The following is a 16,561-nucleotide window of genomic DNA, read 5'->3' as shown; positions in this document are numbered from 1 at the left end:
TGGAGGGAATTGTTCTCATGTACAGTTGGGTTAGTTAAATCCAACATCCAAGTGATGCTGACTGGGGCATTTGATGAGCTCTAGGACACCCTCTGGTTACAAATCCCAGGCCTTTATGGTTTTCTAATTTGACTTTCTTCCCTATATTGGACCCTGGACTCTAGGAATGAAGTATAAAGACACCACACTGGCATGTATTTGCCTCTCTTAGCAGTAGAGTGACTAGAGTGCATTGAGACTAACTTAATGTAACTACCAACCCTTGTCAAACTTCAGCATTAATACCATCACATGCTGAGAATAAAGGAGCCCATCTAAGAATTGCGCTACAAATAGCTAGAGAATTCCAGGGAAGACTAGGAGTGGTGGCCACCAGGAAGTATCAGCAGATCTGCAGTTCCTTGAGTCTTTGCATTTCCCATTCCTTTGATGAAATACCTAGTGAATTAAAAAGAAAGAAAGAAAGAAAGAAAGAAAAACTTCATATACTGGATTTAATTACTTCTATGTACTTGTTTTGGCTCTGTGAGATTTGGCAGTTCAGGAAATACCTCCCTTCCTTCACAGTTCAAAGAGAAGAACTAGAACCCCTCTTCCCTGCTTTTCATTTTTCCATTGACCCCCTTGCCTCACTCCTAGCCTGATTCCCTCGGAGGGAGAGAAGCATGCCCCAGAGCCCCACATAAAGACTGGTGATTTATGTCTGTCTCCCTTAAGTCATCGTCTCAGCTCTGCAAGATGTAGAGACTAGAGTTTTGCATCGTGGGCCACATAACTAGTAGAGATGACCTGAAGAAATGAAGCCAGAAAGAAAGCAAAGTTGAGATAGCAATTCAGGGAAAATGTGCCATGAGAGAGCCGCTTCCCTCAATGTGAAATGAAGGGAGTAAACTCAAGGTTTGAAAAGTCCCTCCAGGACTTTATGATTTTATGTTCTTCTACTGGGGAAAGTAAGGCAAATTATTAAATATATAGTATTTTTTACACCTTTATCTCCCACAGGAAGAAATTAGGTAATTTCTAAAATTGAAAAATCATGAGTTAGCAATTATATACACATTTGAAATAGACAAATAAATGCCAGAAGAAAGAAGTGAAAGATTTGAATGTGGTAGGGTGATAGGGTATTTTCACTGTAAGCCTCTCAGCCTATTCTAACTTAAATAAAACCAGTAACTGCTGAAACAAGCAGACTGCCTCTACCTGCCTTCTCCACTTCGTGGGCTCTCCAGTAGGCGCTCAGCAAAGTAGTTGCTGACTTATCTTTTTAAGCTCACTCTGCCTTTCTGATTGAACCTCAGGTGGACCAGGAGAGAGCAAGCAGACTTCTACAGAGCAGTGTCATCCTTTGGTGTTGTTTATGATCAAGAAAAGAAAACCTTTGACTGGACACAGTTCCGCATCATTTCCCGTTTGGACAAGAAGTCCGATGAGAACCTGGAACACTATTTTTACAGTTTTGTGGCCATGTGCCGCAATGTCTGCCGTCTGCCAGCATGGAAGGATAGTGGTGAGAAAGCTCTCCCATCAGTACGTTCCCGATGAGACAAGACCATGCGGGACAGTTACGTCATATCTGTCCTTATTTCATAAAAGCCTTCCCTTGTCTAGCTTTCCATTTCTAACAGAGGACACATCCTCCTTAAGGTTGTGTGGTAAGGAACCAGGGGATTCAGCAGACCAAAGATGCCTTAAGTGCTAAGCTCTGTATTTATCTTTGTAGGTCCCCCAGACCCCACCATCTATGTTGAACCCATCACTGAGGAACGTGCTGCAAGGACTCTCTACCGCATTGAACTGTTACGGAAGGTTCGCGAGCAAGTGTTGAAGTGTCCTCAACTGCATGAACGCCTCCAGCTGTGCAGGCCCAGCCTCTACCTTCCCGTCTGGTGGGAGTGTGGGAAGCACGACCGGGACCTGCTCATCGGCACTGCCAGACACGGGCTCAGCCGTACTGACTACTACATCATGACCGACCCCCAGCTGTCCTTCCTGGATGCCTACAGGAACTATGCCCAGCATAAAAGAACTGACACCCAGGCACCAGAAAGTGTCTGCTGTCTTTACCAGACCAATTCCAAACTGTATGAATCTCTTACGTATACTCAGCTGAGCAGGACTTCAGAGTCCCTTGAAAATGAACCCGAGAACCTAGTGAAAATAGAAGGTAGAGATGGTCTTGGTCCACCAGGGGGCAGCTTATCTGACATGACTTGTGATAACTTTATTTCTAAAGTCCAGGATGTCATTTCCATCACCCATGATGAAAGCCTGCTGCCTGAGTCCTTGGAGAGCATGATGTACAGTAAGAAGGCACTAGGCCAAGAGCCAGGCTCTTTTCCCGAGAGCCCCAGTACCCTTCTAGAATCCAGAAATGATAATGCCATCTCAGCAAGCTCAGATGGAAAATGCCATCCTGGTGGCCACGGGACAGAAATGGTTACAGACCCTTCTCTTATGAGTAGTTTAGAAGCAGGAGTAGCTCAGATGAACATTAAAAATGGAAAACATTTGTTGATGTCTCTTTCAAAGGAAGAGGAACTGTGCTGCAGTGAATTGAGGCAGAGACCTGAAAGCTTTGGCCAGCTGGAGGCCAAATGTTTAGCCACCCCTTCCTTGGATCAAGGCAGTGAAAGTGGGTTTGTAGATATGTGCAATCTTAGTGTCTGCGACTCCAAAAGAAACCTGTCATCAGATCAGCAGTTAATTGACCTATTGGAAAACAAAAGTTTAGAAAGTAAATTGATGTTGAACCAGAACCACAGTGAGGAGGAGGAGGAGGAGGAAGAAAACGAGGAGGAAAACTCAGACAATGCAGCAAGCTTGAGGGAAAGGCCAGCGGTCCTGCCTCCCACCGAGCCCACCACTAATATCCTTAGGGACAAGAGCCAAGGCTTCCATGTAGATGAAGCCACAAAAGGAAGTCTGGAGGTTGTCAGCCCAAGTCCGGCACTGCAGAGGGCTTTCCCTCAAGTGTCTTGTCAGTGTCACTGCAAACACGTGGAAAGGTGGACGCGGGGCCCTGAGAACAATGGGTTTGAACTAGAGAAACCAAAGGTTTATAGCCCAGACCTCTACAAAAGCAAAGTCAATAGTATCACAGTGGAGGCTGAACCTCACCCTGCTATTCCGTCAGAGCTGTTTAAAGTAAAGCATGAACTTTTGAAAGAACCATGGAAAGACAGTACAGAAGGAAAAAAAGGTTTCCCTCCATTTCCTCCTGAAGGATGTGAGCTCAAATCAGAAGACACGGATTTTGAGGGTAAAGATGACTATGATAGAGACGGGAGCTGCCATAACCAAGGTACCGTATGTAGGATCTGTGACACTTGGATAAGCGAGTTCTCACATGACAGGGAGGGCACGGGGGTTGCTGAAAGAGTTCCGTGGCTTCTGAAACAGACCTCACCACCTGTGAGGCCACAGGGCTTGGTCGGAGAATGAGTCAGTTATCTGATGATAGGTAATCACAGTGTCCGTGCTGTGCCAGCCACATGATGTAGTCAGGGTCTGTGTGCTTCATCCAGTAGGTGCTGGCTGTGTCACCAAGCCACAAGCTGGCTGTGTAAGTTGTGGTTCTGCTAGCTACGGTGCTTCAGACTGGTCAAGTAGAACAGGCTGGGAACACCATGAAGCTGCAACTGAGTCAAATGAATTTGATCTTTATTGAGGTGAGCAAGGGAGGTGCCCTTTATTCATGTCTTTGTCAAAACCCTTTGACAATGTTGATGCTTCAGAATCCTTTTAGCACCACAACAGAAATAAAAAGCAAAATCACAGCAAACTCAAAAATACAGATTGGATCTTTTTAAACAGGAGAATCTTAGATAGAGTTCCAAGTTAGAAGGAACTCTTTAAATGTTGAGACTAAGCAACCGTGGAATTCTTCTGTGTGCTTTGTGGGAATATAAATAGTAGGGTTTAGAGGTCCTGAGCCACAGTGGGTGGAATTTAACCTTTATAACTGTTGTCTTACTTCTTTAGACCCAACAGAAGCACATTAAGGTAAACAAGAAATAATTCATTTAAACTTCATCAGAAAAATACCCTGAAAAACATAGACCTCTCTTGGTGCCTGACGTAGTGGTGGGTGGGCATACATGCAGGGATTTAAACCGGCATACATACCTTTCTCTTCTGGGCTAGTGACTGTATTAATAGGGGAAGAGAGAGGAGCTAAGTTAAGGTCCCTGGAGTTACTTGGCTTCTTTTTGTTCTTAAACTCCCCCACCTTTTGCTTTTAACCATAGAGATTAGTGACTCTGTCAGGAATGCTTGGGAACCTGTATTAAAACTTGTAATCTAACTAAAGTAACACAGAGAAGATAATCGAAAATAGGTCAGTTTGTAGCACCTGCCGACCCAGAAGGAGCCAGTCTGTGACACGGCCTCCTCACCCCAGACCTAGAGTTGCTGCCATGTGTTAAATTGCAAAACCCACAACATAACTGTGAAACCGAGGCTTCCGGAGGGGAAGGGCCCCATGGGTGGCAGCAGAGGACTGTGGGCATTTTGGCGGTGGGTGTGGTGTGGTAACACACAGTGGAAGAGGTGGGGACCTAGACCCCTAAATCAGATACAGTGTTAGAAACAAATGTTACCTCGATTAAAAAAAAGATAATAGACCCTCCCTGGTGGCGCAGCGAGTTAAAGCACAGCACTGAGAATCTAAAGCCGCTTCCGCATGAGTTCGATTCCTGCCTGCCCCGGAGGTGACCACATGGCGTGGCAGACCTCTCCTGACCCGCCCGCTGCTCCCCTCAGCAGTGTACTTCGTGGATCTGCCGGTTTTGTTCCCCACTCTGTCTCTGGTGAAGCCTCTCACTGCCCCTGAGCCTCTGGCCTGTACCCCAGTTCTGTGTGCACAAATAAGTAAATCTTTAAAAAATAATAATAATAATAACCCCTCCCCAAAAAAGTATTATTTAATCCTTTTTTGTGAGGGGAAAATCACCAGATAACCCACCCTTAGAAAGCACATGAGCACAGGGCAAGGAGAGTGTGGTTCAAACAAGACCTGTCCCTGCAGTGTCCTCGGTGGACCTGCCACCTTGCCGAGCGGGTGAGCACGTAGGAGCCTGATGAGCTTCAGTAAGCACCTCGCACTGCCACCAGTAACTTAGTGTCCACAGTCTTATTTTACATCTGTGCGGTCTGTTTTACCTTTGTGGGTAGTTTCATGCGTTTTCCTCCTTCCTCATTAACTTCAGCCTCTGACTGTATTGCATCACAGACCGTCTTTTCAAATGTATCAGAAGTACTACTGTGTTCAGTTTCTTCTTGTTCCCTGTACCAGACATGAAAGCTTGTTAGTGGGCATTCATCTTCTCTCACTCTTGGATGACAGAAATAGTTCCATTCTTTCTCACATCACTGTGTCTCCCAAGTGCCTGACTAGTTTTTTGACCTTTCTTCTCAGATTATCCAGGGAAATACTCTGAAGAGGAGAGCAAGAGTTCAACATCAGGAGTTGTTGGAGATGTTGGGGATGACCTACAGGAGGCTCGGGCTCCCACCATCGCTCAGCTGCTCCAGGAGAAAACCCTCTACTCCTTCTCCGAGTGGCCCAAGGTACCTCCCAGAACTTGCATTCTCCACAAAGCATGCTCAGCGTTGAAAACTTTGAATCCTTTAATTTAGACCTTTGCGAGTATTTGAGTTGTAGACTTAGAGAAATAGTATCTTTAAAGTCTATTCATTTGAACATCAACAGTTCATGCATGCACTTGACTTACTAGATCCAAAGAGGGACGTGCCAAATAGTCCATGCGTTTATAGGACTGTGGCTTTAGTCCCTGTTGTCCAAACTGTGATATTGACTTCGAGGCTTGTGAAGTGAGTACACTTGGCTATATACTTTGTTCACCAGCCCTTTCTGTTTGGAAGACTTGACCTCTGATCTAAGGACAGTGTGAATATGGTCGCTTGGTGCTTACTATTCCTCAATGCTTTCATGCTTTCCTTAGGATCGCGTGATAATCAACCGCCTAGATAACATCTGCCACGTGGTGTTAAAGGGGAAGTGGCCCTCTAGCCAGCAGTATGAGCCCTCGAGCTCCCTGCCTACCCCTGTGCTAACCAGTGCTGGTTCTCGAAGCAGCGTCTCAGAGCCAGAAGCGTCAGAACACAGCTTCAGCAATGGTGCCTCATTGGTGGCCCAGATCCAGAAGGTGAGGCTGTAAGAGACAGAGGAGGAGGGATGCTTTGCATTTCTCTCGAGTTACTCTTCAACAAATATTTACTAGATGGATAGATTTCTTTTTTTAAGCCATTAGTATTAATTGAGGAATTTAGATTTTATCCTATTGAACGTGAAGAGCTATTAAGAGTTCTGGAGCAGAGAAATACATGATGAAGGCAGGCTCTTGCAGCTCATCTGGAGTGATGTTAGATTTATGGGAGACGAGGGTCAAGAGAGGTGGGGCTGGAGGATGCCTTGGTCTGGGGACCACGTGGGGATCCAAGGCTCTAGACTCAGTTAGTGTCAGAGTTGGATTTTAAAGAGAGGCAGTTTGGCAAGCATGGCCTGATGGTTAATACAGACATAAGGAAAGCAAGGCATGAATGGGTCCGTATGTTCAGCACTTGAAGGACCAAGAGAGCAATGGCAGCTGATAGAAATTAGGGAAATCAAAGAGAAATGAGTTTTGAGTTTTACACACTCAAATTTAAAACTGAAGTTTAATTTGAGATACAGTGTTAACACACTGGTTCTCACTCCCAGCTACATATTGAATCTGCTGGCGACCTTGAAAAGCCACTTGCTCTGATTTAATCGGTCTTGGTTGTGGCCTGAGTAACCGGACTTTTTTTAACTTCTCATTTGATTCTGATGTACAGCTAAAGTTGAGATTCCCTAAATAACAGTCTTGCAATTCCAAGTGTATTTCAAGCATTGACAATTTCAGCAACATCGAAAACCTGTGAGAAATACAGAATCTCAGGCCCAATAAAGTACAGTCTGCATTTTAACAACCCGGTCTAAGTGATTGGGTGCAAAGGCTCTAGAAGACTTGACGTAGAAGAACTTTGAGGAGGTCATTAGCAATTCTACGAAGCCCAGAGAAGAAAGGGCTGGCGTTCAGTTGCGGAAGTGGTATCAGACCTCTCGCTGTGTGTGTTGCAGGAGAGCTTCCTGACTCCGGTATTCACGAAGGATGAGCCGAAGCACAGACGTCCCTATGAGTTCGAGGTGGAGAGGGATACAAAGGCCCGGAGCCTGGAGCCATTCTCTGCTGCCCACGGGCACCCCCCCATCGTTCTCAATGGCTGGCACGGGGAGTCAGCAATAGATCTCTCCTGCACGTCAGAGGGGTCCCCAGGAGCCACACCCCCCTTCCCAGTGAGCGCCAGCACCCCTAAGATTGGGGCTATTGGTTCCCTTCAAGGGGCCCTTGGCATGGACTTGTCTGGGATCTTACAGGCTGGTCTGGTCCATCCAGTGACTGGACAGATCGTCAACGGGAGCCTCAGAAGGGAGGACGCTGCCACCAGGAGACGGAGAGGGAGGCGGAAGCATGTCGATGGGGGGGCGGACCTCCTCTTCCTGAAGGAGCAGACGCTTCAGGCAGGAGTCCTGGTGGGTGCATATTGCCATTAGGGATTACCTTGACTTTCAGAAACATGCACCATGCTTGGTCCATGAGATTGTTGTCCCATTTTAGTTGTCCTGCTAATTTTCTCCTGTTAAAACTTGCCTTCAGTCTTTCTACAGTAAGTGTTAGTCTATGAAAGGTCCTTCGTCTGCATGCAACCTGGAGAAATGAGCCAGGGGTCTTAACATTTCAAATGGAAACACTCCACACCCTCCAAAGTTCCCAGAGAGCCTCTGGGGAAGGAGCAGAGTTCACGCAAGGTTGCAGGTAGAGTTTGTGCAACGTTGCTGCTCGGCTAGCAGGCTTTCCAGGAGCTGAGACTTGCTAGGTGTTGATCCTGGCTCCTGGGTTGACTTCCAGCCAACGCTAGGCACACCAGCAAGACTCACTCTGCTTCCCTGTCGAGTGGCGGGGCGGCATTTATCGCAGAGGGGTGCCGTGAGGAAGCACCAAGACCACCGTACAACACGGGAGAGAGCAGCATCTGGCTAGGGGAGCGCCCCAGCACTCTGCTTCACGCCTCAGGCACCACTGACTTCTCTTTGTATTTTAGTGCTTCCCATGTATTCTGCATTTTGCACTCCAAAACAGAAGTCAGGTTCCTGCTTACTGATTTTAAAAAGAATAAGCCATGTTCTCTGAGTGCTTACTGTGTGTCAGGCATTGTGTTCAGGGTTTGACGCGACTGTCCTACTTGCTCCTCCCAATAACCCTGTGAAGAAAGGTGGAATTATTACTTCCATTTTACCAGTGAAGAAAGTGAGACTCAAAAAAATTTGCTGAAGATGACCCAGCTACTAAGTGGCAGGGAACCAAAACAAAGAAGGACTTTCTTCTCTGGAGCATAAGAGCTTTATTGCTGACTGCGTTGTTTGGGATAGGCTTTCCTCTTAGGCTCTGTGTATAATTTTGAAAGTTATAAAGTGGCAGGTTTTTCCCTCCAATCCTGCAAGCCTATAAAAAGGTCTCAGTTTTTAGAAGTGTAAACATGTTTCTTAATAATGATTAAAGCTTTCAGTGAAATGATTGATTCATTTTTTCCCCTTGACCTTAAAATATTATTTAAATTATATTATGCACTTATTAGCACTGACACTTTATCAGTGGACCCATCATAGGCACTGGGAATACAGAGATAGTTAAAACACACTCAGACTATACAGAGAGAAAGCAGATTGCAGGGTGGCATTTTGTTGTTGTTGTTGTTGTTACATGTAAGAGTGCTGAGGGGGACAGGAAGTGGGGTGCAGTGATGCCAGGGCAGGAAGTGGGGTGCAGTGAAGCCAGTCAGGTGGCAGTGGAGAAAGCCCTGAACCTGCAGGGTAGGAAACACAAGCACCCCAGTGGGGTACGTCAGGGTTCAAGAGTTTCTTCGTAGAAACTAGATTTCATTCTGTCATGAGTAATTGCATATTCTTGTTTGTCCTACATCCAGGAAGTACATGAAGACCCAGGGCAAGCCCCTCTGAACACCTCACACCCTGAAGGACCAGTGCCTGCTCCCGCACCCTCGGAGCCAGCCCCTGCAGCCGGCAGCCAGACCGAGAAAGCCATCCCCAGCAAGAGCCTACTTGACTGGCTGAGGCAGCAGGCTGACTACTCCTTAGAAGTTCCTGGCTTCGGAACAGTAAGTTGCTGTTTCCTACAACTGCTATTTTTTTCCCCTGCTGACTTGGTACCATTTTTGATAAAGAATGTGCTGAATCAAACTGCTTAACATGGAGCTTCCCTACGACCCAGCAATCCCACTCCTAGGTATCTACCCAAAAGACAAAAAAACACTGATTCAGAAAGATACCTGCACCCCATGTTTATTGCTGCTTTATTTACAATTGGAAAAACATGGAAGTAGCCCAAATGCCCACAAGTAGATGACTGGATCAAAAAGATGTGGTACATATATACAATGGAATATTACTCAGCAACCAAAAAAAAGAAACACGTCCTTTGCAGCAACATGGATGGAGCTGGAAAAGATCATGCTTAGTGAGATAAGCCAGAAAGAAAAAGAAAAATATCGGACGGTTTCGCTCATAGCAGGAGTATAATGGACCAGGCGAGAAAATAATAATAATGAACAGCCATATACCAGAGACGTGTTGTGGGGGTGGAGTGGGGAACGGGATCAAAAACGAGGGGGGGGGGTGCATGGGACTATGGTGATGGCACACGGGTGACTCAGTGATGGGAAACCCACGGGGATTACAATTGAGATTAAAAAATGTACAAAATGATGTAAAAATAAAGTATTATACTATCTATTTATATATATATAATGTGCTTAAGAAAATCAGGAAGGCCAAGAATTTGAGAAAAATCATTATCATCTGATAATGTCATTGTAAAGTAAAATGAAGTTTCCAATCACAGGAAATTAGAGCCAATGTCAGGTTGCTGTACCAAAGAAGTAGAAATTCACAATCTTATTGAGGACAGAACTTGCCTAAGCTTAGCCTTCTTCAAAAAATTACCAGACGGGATCATAAACTCATAGAGTAATTGTTAGTGTAGATGAAAGCTGCCACTTAGTGTGTGTTCTTTTCACGTTACTACGTTAAGCTTTGAAGTATGTTCTTCGTTTTACTGTTTTTGCCTGGGACTCTTCCTCTACTCCTTTCACTGCCTAAATCCCTCAGATTAGAAACCTGTGAGAAAAGCCCTCCTGGGCACTAGATGGCTTTTCTAGATTTCTCTTTCCTCACTTGTCCACGTACCCTGCCACTGTCTTGGTCCTGGCACGCATCATTCATGAGATACAGAGGCAGAGTACACCCACGATGCACACCCACCAAAGACAAAAGCCAGGTGGGTGGCGATGGACAGAGAATCCCAAAAGATGAGGGAAAGGCGAGGGAGTCAACAATGCCTCGGAACCAGGGTTTTTAGTCTGAAGGGCCACACAGCCTGTTTCTCATCTTGCTAGAGGACACTTGATTTCAACAAGAGACCCAAGATGAGGGCCGGGTCAGGCTAACCTGAGGGGTCCTGTGTGGACCACCATTAACTAGAAATAGCAGAAACAGCTGCTGCTGAAAAACACCCTCATCAGAAAAATTTATGACACTGTTCTATGATGTTGCCTCTTAGAATTTTTCAGACAAACCAAAGCAGAGGCGACCGCGCTGTAAGGAACCTGGAAAATTAGATGTCAACTCTCTGAGTGGGGAAGAGAGAGTGCCTGCTGTTGCCCCCAAGGAGCCAGGACTAAGGGTAAGGAAAGGAGCCCTCTGTGGTGCCAAAGCTTGAAGACATAAAGAGCAAGCTCGCCTGAGAAGTGGGTAACTGGCGCCGTTTCCCAGTGGGCAGGAGAAATTGCCGGGAGGGCTAAGTGCTGGGGGGGCCGCCGCAGTGGGACTTCCGGTGGGCATCTGTTGGGACCTTTACCTCCAAAACTGTTCGTACTGAAGTCTTCCCAAGCTTGCTCCTCCTCACCCCTGGGGGAAGAGACCCCTCACTCTTGTCAGAAGTCTGTTTCCTGTGTTTTATCAAACTGCAGCATTGCGAAGCCTCGTTTTCTATCACAGTTTTCCTGGCTGCCACATAAAAGACGCTTCCGCCTGGCCCATCCTCCCTAGCAGAGAGAGACAGCAAGCCCAAGTACGCCGCTTTCCCTATTGCAGACTCATGCGCCTGGCAGAGACTTGGAAGACATCTGCAAAATGCTTCTAGTGTAACGAATCTAAGTTAATTATCGTTTACAGATGAGTGTAACTTTGGGCTGGAGGACTTACAACCTCTAGGGGGCAGTAATGACATTTCAGTCTGAAAATGCGGTCGGCTGGGCAGGTTCTGTTTGACCTTGTGAATATGCGTTCTGCGATCCTGTGCTGGCTTCTGCGCCCAGTCCCCGCGCGCCTCTCTCGGCTGTCAGCCAGCACGCTTTCCTCGCGTACGAGTTCCCTTCTCAGTGGAGTGGCCTGGATGTGATTTCTTATTTTAGCACCAAAAGACCACCCACCAGTCGGTGTTCTCAGGGAACGTGTTGCTGACCCGGTGGCTCCAGCGGCTCACTGGCTAAGGCTAACGGAGGGGAGGGAGCTCAGCATCTCCGGCCTCCAGCGGAGTCGCTCGGGGAGGGGCCGGCCGCCTGGGGGAGGCTCGCCTCAAAGCTTTTCGCCTTGGAAAATCTCTTTTCCCCCTCTAGAGCTTTGTTCTCAGGAAAGTTGCCTAACACCCCTGTTCTCAGACCGCCTTGTCCTGCACAGGCTGCCGCAGCTGTAGCTTCTGTCTAGCCCACCTGTCTTTCTCATCCCCTTCGTGCTGCCCCCCCACCTTCCTCCTTGTGACTGAGTCTCACTCCGTGTCCAGGGGCGCTCTCCAGTTCTCCTTCTGCTGGACTCTCTGGGCTCTAGCCTTAGAGACAAGTCAGAAAAACATGTGGTTACCCTCTTGGCTTTTTTTATTTCTTTCTGTAATGTCTAATAATTTCCTTCATGTTCTCTGGAAATTAGTGTTCATCACTCCCCTGCAGACACCAGCTCCTTGCCAGAAAACCCATTTCCTCGCTGTTCTTGAAAGCCCGCCTCTTACCAAAGACACACTTTCTCTCCTTTGTTAAATAAACACAGCCCCTGCCTCAGAGGCCCGTTTCCTGCAGTGAGGCAAGAACGGGAAGCACTTGTCCACCTAGTCTGCAGGAATGCTCGGCCTTGCCAACAGGAAGTGACACTGTGCCAGGCCCATGAGGATCCCTTTCCCCTCAACTTTGTCCCCCACAGCTACTCCTGGGATCGCTGCCTGCTGGAGTGTGCAGCACCCCTTTTTCCCATAGAAACCCTAACCCCTCCTCTCAGAGACAAATGCAAGCCCTGCAGAGAGCTGGGCTGGCTTCACGACTTAGCATCAGGCAGACTGAGATGGGTTTCAGCTTTCAGAATGTGGGGCTCAGTGGCCACTCATCAATGCAAGTGTGCACATAGGTACATGCACACTTCAGAGATTCTGTGTTTGCAAATTACATTTGCTTTACGTATGTGTGTATAGTTTTGTGTTTCTTGCTTAGGCATTTGACAGTAAATTGCAGGCAGGACACATCACCCTTAAATATTTCGATGTATGTCTCCCAGGAACACTTTCCCTGTGTAACTATCACTGTTACCACATGTGAAGATGATAATATCTAGTCCATAGTCACATTTCCCCAATTGTCTCAAAAATGTCTTGAAGCTAGTATCTGTTTTGTATTTAGAATTTCACTTTAAAACCACATAATATAAGTGTGTTGTAAGGTCTCTTCCCTCGGTGAATGTTGGCCAAACATATTAACCTTCCTGGAGGGGGCGGGGGTAAGTTCTAGTGACCACCTTCTCTGCCCATAAGCAGGAGTTAAGTTTGCTTTGAGTTGCTCAGGCCTCCGGGGTTGGTAGCGGTGTTTTTGGGTCGGAACATACCCACGCGGCATCTGGAAACACGTATTTGCCTCGGGATTTGTTGGAGTATCTGACTCCCTTTGCCTTTCTCTCCTTGCCCTCTCCCCAGGCTCTCTGGAAGAGGAAGTGGGCTTGCTCTCAGGGTATGATTACCAGCAGGGAGAGCTGCCAAGAGCCGACTTGGCGCTGTGTGTGGTCGCGCAGCTGCTGGGAGGGCACCGGCTCGGGCGGCTCCGGCTGGCTAGCGTGCCTGCCTCCCACAGGAAGTGGTGCGCGCCGACTTCCTTCGCAGCGCACCTCTTCCCTTGGCACGCGTGACGAGCTGTTGTCCGACACACCCCTGGGCCTTCCTGCCCTGCTCTCCATCCTGAAGGGGACAAGGTGGTCAGCTTGTGCCTTCTTGACAAGTTCGCTGCTCTGAAAGGACCCAGCGTTCTCTACATCAGTGGTTCTGTACACAACATTTTTGGGGCATCTGCATGCCTGAGAAATGCAACTTGCACTAATGATGAGGGTCAGGGGAGATAAAAGATCCAGTAGGATGCAGGCTGGTCTTAAATACGCTGATGAGCTCAAAGAAAAGTAGGCTAAAGAATATCTGATTTATAGCAAATTTTAAAAATAGGATCAAGACCTTTTTCATTTGGTTTGTTTTTTCTCCCAACCAGAACATCTTATAAAAGTGAACATGCCCTCCCACCAGAGAGTTACGGGGAGAGTCATGAGGAAGGTTGTAGAAACAAAGGAAAAAGACACACCCCAGCATCTTTCCCTGGCTCTTGGCTGTGGCTGGTTGAGTTGTTCCCCCGGCCAGGGCCCTGAGCTGAGGAGGTGTGACCAGTAGGCCCCAAGGCTGCGGAGACGCCAGGGTGAGGCAGCCTACACAGGATACCTGGCAAGAGCCGTGCTTCCAGTCTGGCCCAGCCCATGGAGCCCCACACTCTCTGTCGAAGTAGGACCCACGCAGGTGTTGCTGCCCTGTAACCAGAGCCAGAGCCAGCAGTTTCCCAGCCTCTCCAGGACAGACCAGCCTAGCCAGTCACCGCCGGCCGGGCCCATGGGGCTGAGCCGCACGGTGCGGTGCGCAGCCGGGCCTGTGCTAGCTGCTCCGCCTGGCCGGCGGCGCCCTCGACAAGCCCCTGCCCTCACCTGTGAAAAGGACTAAAGGTTCGCACCAGGCGGTTTCTCCTAATTCTGCTTTTCAAAACCAGAGCCTTTGGAGAAGAGTTTGCAAACAGAATCGACCATCATAAAGCTTTTTGCCCATGATGACCTGGCTGTTCTTGAACATTCTTTGGGGAAATGGTGAACAGAGGCAGAACTTTGAAAATAACATTATTTCTGGGTACTCAGGAACATTCAAGTGCATGTTTTTCACGTGTTCATAGAATTACAAGCTCCTGTAAGATGGCCGTGGCAGCACTGATTCCATAGAGGGGGTGTGAGGTCAGAGGAGACAGTGCCCACTGCACCTTGAGCACAGTGCCTGACACAGGACACGCTGGCTCGGCATTGTCACACGCTGCCACCCTGAACGCCAGTGTGCTGCTGCTGGCAAGCGCCTCACCCTGCCGCTGGCCACCCCGGGTCTGCCAAGCCCTTTGCACAAAGCTCTGTGGCGCTTCCTAGAGGCGCAACTTCTTCAGCAGTTAAGGGAGGTGAGAGGGAGTGAACCAAGTGGAAACACCAGAGCTACTGCACTAAAGTGTCCTTGGCAAGACTGTAGAACAGTTGAACAGTTCTCAGTCCTGGTCGCCAAGGGTCAGCCTCGTACAGCCTCAGTCTCCCTGGTGGTTTCTCCGTGTTCAAGAACTCATGACCCTGAAAGTTTCTTTGGGTCCTCCTGGGCCTCTTCAGCTCTGAGTGTCCTCCCCGAGGGCGTGGCCCCCACCCGAGCCTGAGACACAGGAGGTGCCTGCTGGTGGCATCGACACTGCTAGTGAGATCTCTGCTCCTCACTCTGGACTTGCAGGCGGGGGAGACGTTTACACCGAGAAGGATTCTAAAGGGAGGCGGCCAGGGACACTGGGCTCCTGCAGCATCAGGCCCAGCTCTCTGTGGCACCCCCATCTGTCTGCTCTTGAGGGGCTGGTCGCACCTGCCCCAGTCTCCACACCTCAGCTCCAGGGGGAGCTGGACTCCCACGGGAATCCAGCACTGAGATCCCTCTGTGCTGGAGCTGCCTTCGCCCTCAGCGCCGCTGCGAAGGGGCGGGACGCCAGCTTGTAACTGGAACCCTGGGACCAGCGCCTTGGCAGTTAGGGCCGCTTCCTTTCAGTGAGGCGCTGAGGGGGAGACGACAGCCCGGGGGCCCACGGGAGAGGGCTTTTTCTTGATGCTTCGTTGTACAAAGGAGAGACGGAGGCGGCTCAGCAGCAGAATGTGACCCACCTTCTGTGCTGCTGCCTCGTGCAGCTGGAAAATGAGAGCGGGGGGTGGTGGTGGGAGGAAAGGGGTGTAGCTTCCCAGGGCATGTTCAGAGGGACCTGAAGGAAATTCCTCCTTTCTGTGGGAAACTGTCTTTGTTCACAGTTTTTGAAACAGATTCAGGGTTATTCACATCATGATAGCAGCAGCTTGTTTTGTTCTGTCTTCAGCTGACCGTGTGGTCCTGGCTGTGTCCTCGCTGTCCCTGGGCCACGGTCAGGAAGAGCATGTGCAGCTGTGCGGTCCCCTCACTGGTGCCTTCTCCTGCCGCCCTGTTGGCGCCCTGTCTGTGAACCGTGGCGCTCCGGAGCCGCCACGCAGCGGGCCCAGGCGACTGTCTCAGCCCGGCCCTCGCGGAACAGGCATGCCTAACTCGCAGCGCGCTGCTAGGGAAGAACCTCTTTCCCTCCAGGAAATATCCCTTAAGGGAAACTAGAGCATTACTTGTTTGATGCAGTTCCCCAAGGTGCTCAGCAAGCGCAGGGGCATCCTGTTTCCTATAGCGTCAGCCCCTTCCAGGCGCTTCTGACCCAGCAGGAGCAGATTCCTGTCGCTGCCTCTGTTGGTCACGCCCCTTGTGTACTTCTGTGGTGACCCCACCACACAGGTACCGCTGCCCTTTCTCCCCAAGCTCTGGGAGGCTTGATGGCCTTGGTGGAGTACCACTGCTAGGGGGTTAGTGTTTGAATTGGAACTCAGGCCTGTCTGCTGCAAAACCCTGACTTACCTACTCAGCTTTTTGCTTCCATTAAAAACCTTCCTGTTTGAAACCCGCGGGGATTACAATCGAGATGGGAAAAAAAAAAATGTGCAAAATGATGTAAAAATAAACTTTTGTAATAATTTAAAAAAAAAAAAAAACCGTCCTGCCATATGAGGAAGCAGAAGCTGGGATCTGGTCTCTGGCTCCAGCCCTGCTGCTTCAGGTGGATGCTGCTTTTGTGTGATGAACCCACTTGAAGCACTGCTTCGTGGTGACAGGCTCTTGGCCTGAGGAAGAAACTATTGAGTTGCAGTGAGGCAAGAAAGAGTGGTCCCACCTCAGGCAGGTAGGCAGGGGAACCCCCCCTCTGAGCCTTTGTGTTGGTGAGCTGGACTGGCAGGGCCAGGCCAGCCTAGGACAGAACCCTGATCATCTCAAGATCCCAGTTGGTCACCTGCCACCCAGTA

The 16,561-nt window shown here is 48.8% G+C and overlaps 1 protein-coding gene across 1 annotated transcript in view; it reads left to right on the top strand.

Moving 5' to 3' along the window:
- CHD6 (chromodomain helicase DNA binding protein 6) overlaps window positions 1-16,561 on the top strand; it is a 125,091-nt gene that overhangs the window by 105,113 nt on the left and 3,417 nt on the right. Inside the window, exons 29-35 of the mRNA XM_004687388.2 lie at window positions 1,302-1,510; window positions 1,724-3,304; window positions 5,420-5,571; window positions 5,967-6,170; window positions 7,127-7,579; window positions 9,031-9,222; window positions 10,683-10,805. Coding sequence (XP_004687445.1) covers window positions 1,302-1,510; window positions 1,724-3,304; window positions 5,420-5,571; window positions 5,967-6,170; window positions 7,127-7,579; window positions 9,031-9,222; window positions 10,683-10,805 — 2,914 coding nt within the window. The remainder of the gene's footprint in view (window positions 1-1,301; window positions 1,511-1,723; window positions 3,305-5,419; window positions 5,572-5,966; window positions 6,171-7,126; window positions 7,580-9,030; window positions 9,223-10,682; window positions 10,806-16,561) is intronic.

The sequence above is a fragment of the Condylura cristata genome, unplaced genomic scaffold (genome assembly GCF_000260355.1).
Source record: "Condylura cristata isolate star-nosed mole 26May11 unplaced genomic scaffold, ConCri1.0 scaffold00022, whole genome shotgun sequence".
In the NCBI taxonomy this organism is placed as follows: domain Eukaryota; kingdom Metazoa; phylum Chordata; class Mammalia; order Eulipotyphla; family Talpidae; genus Condylura; species Condylura cristata.
This window is presented reverse-complemented; position numbering and strand designations above follow the sequence as displayed.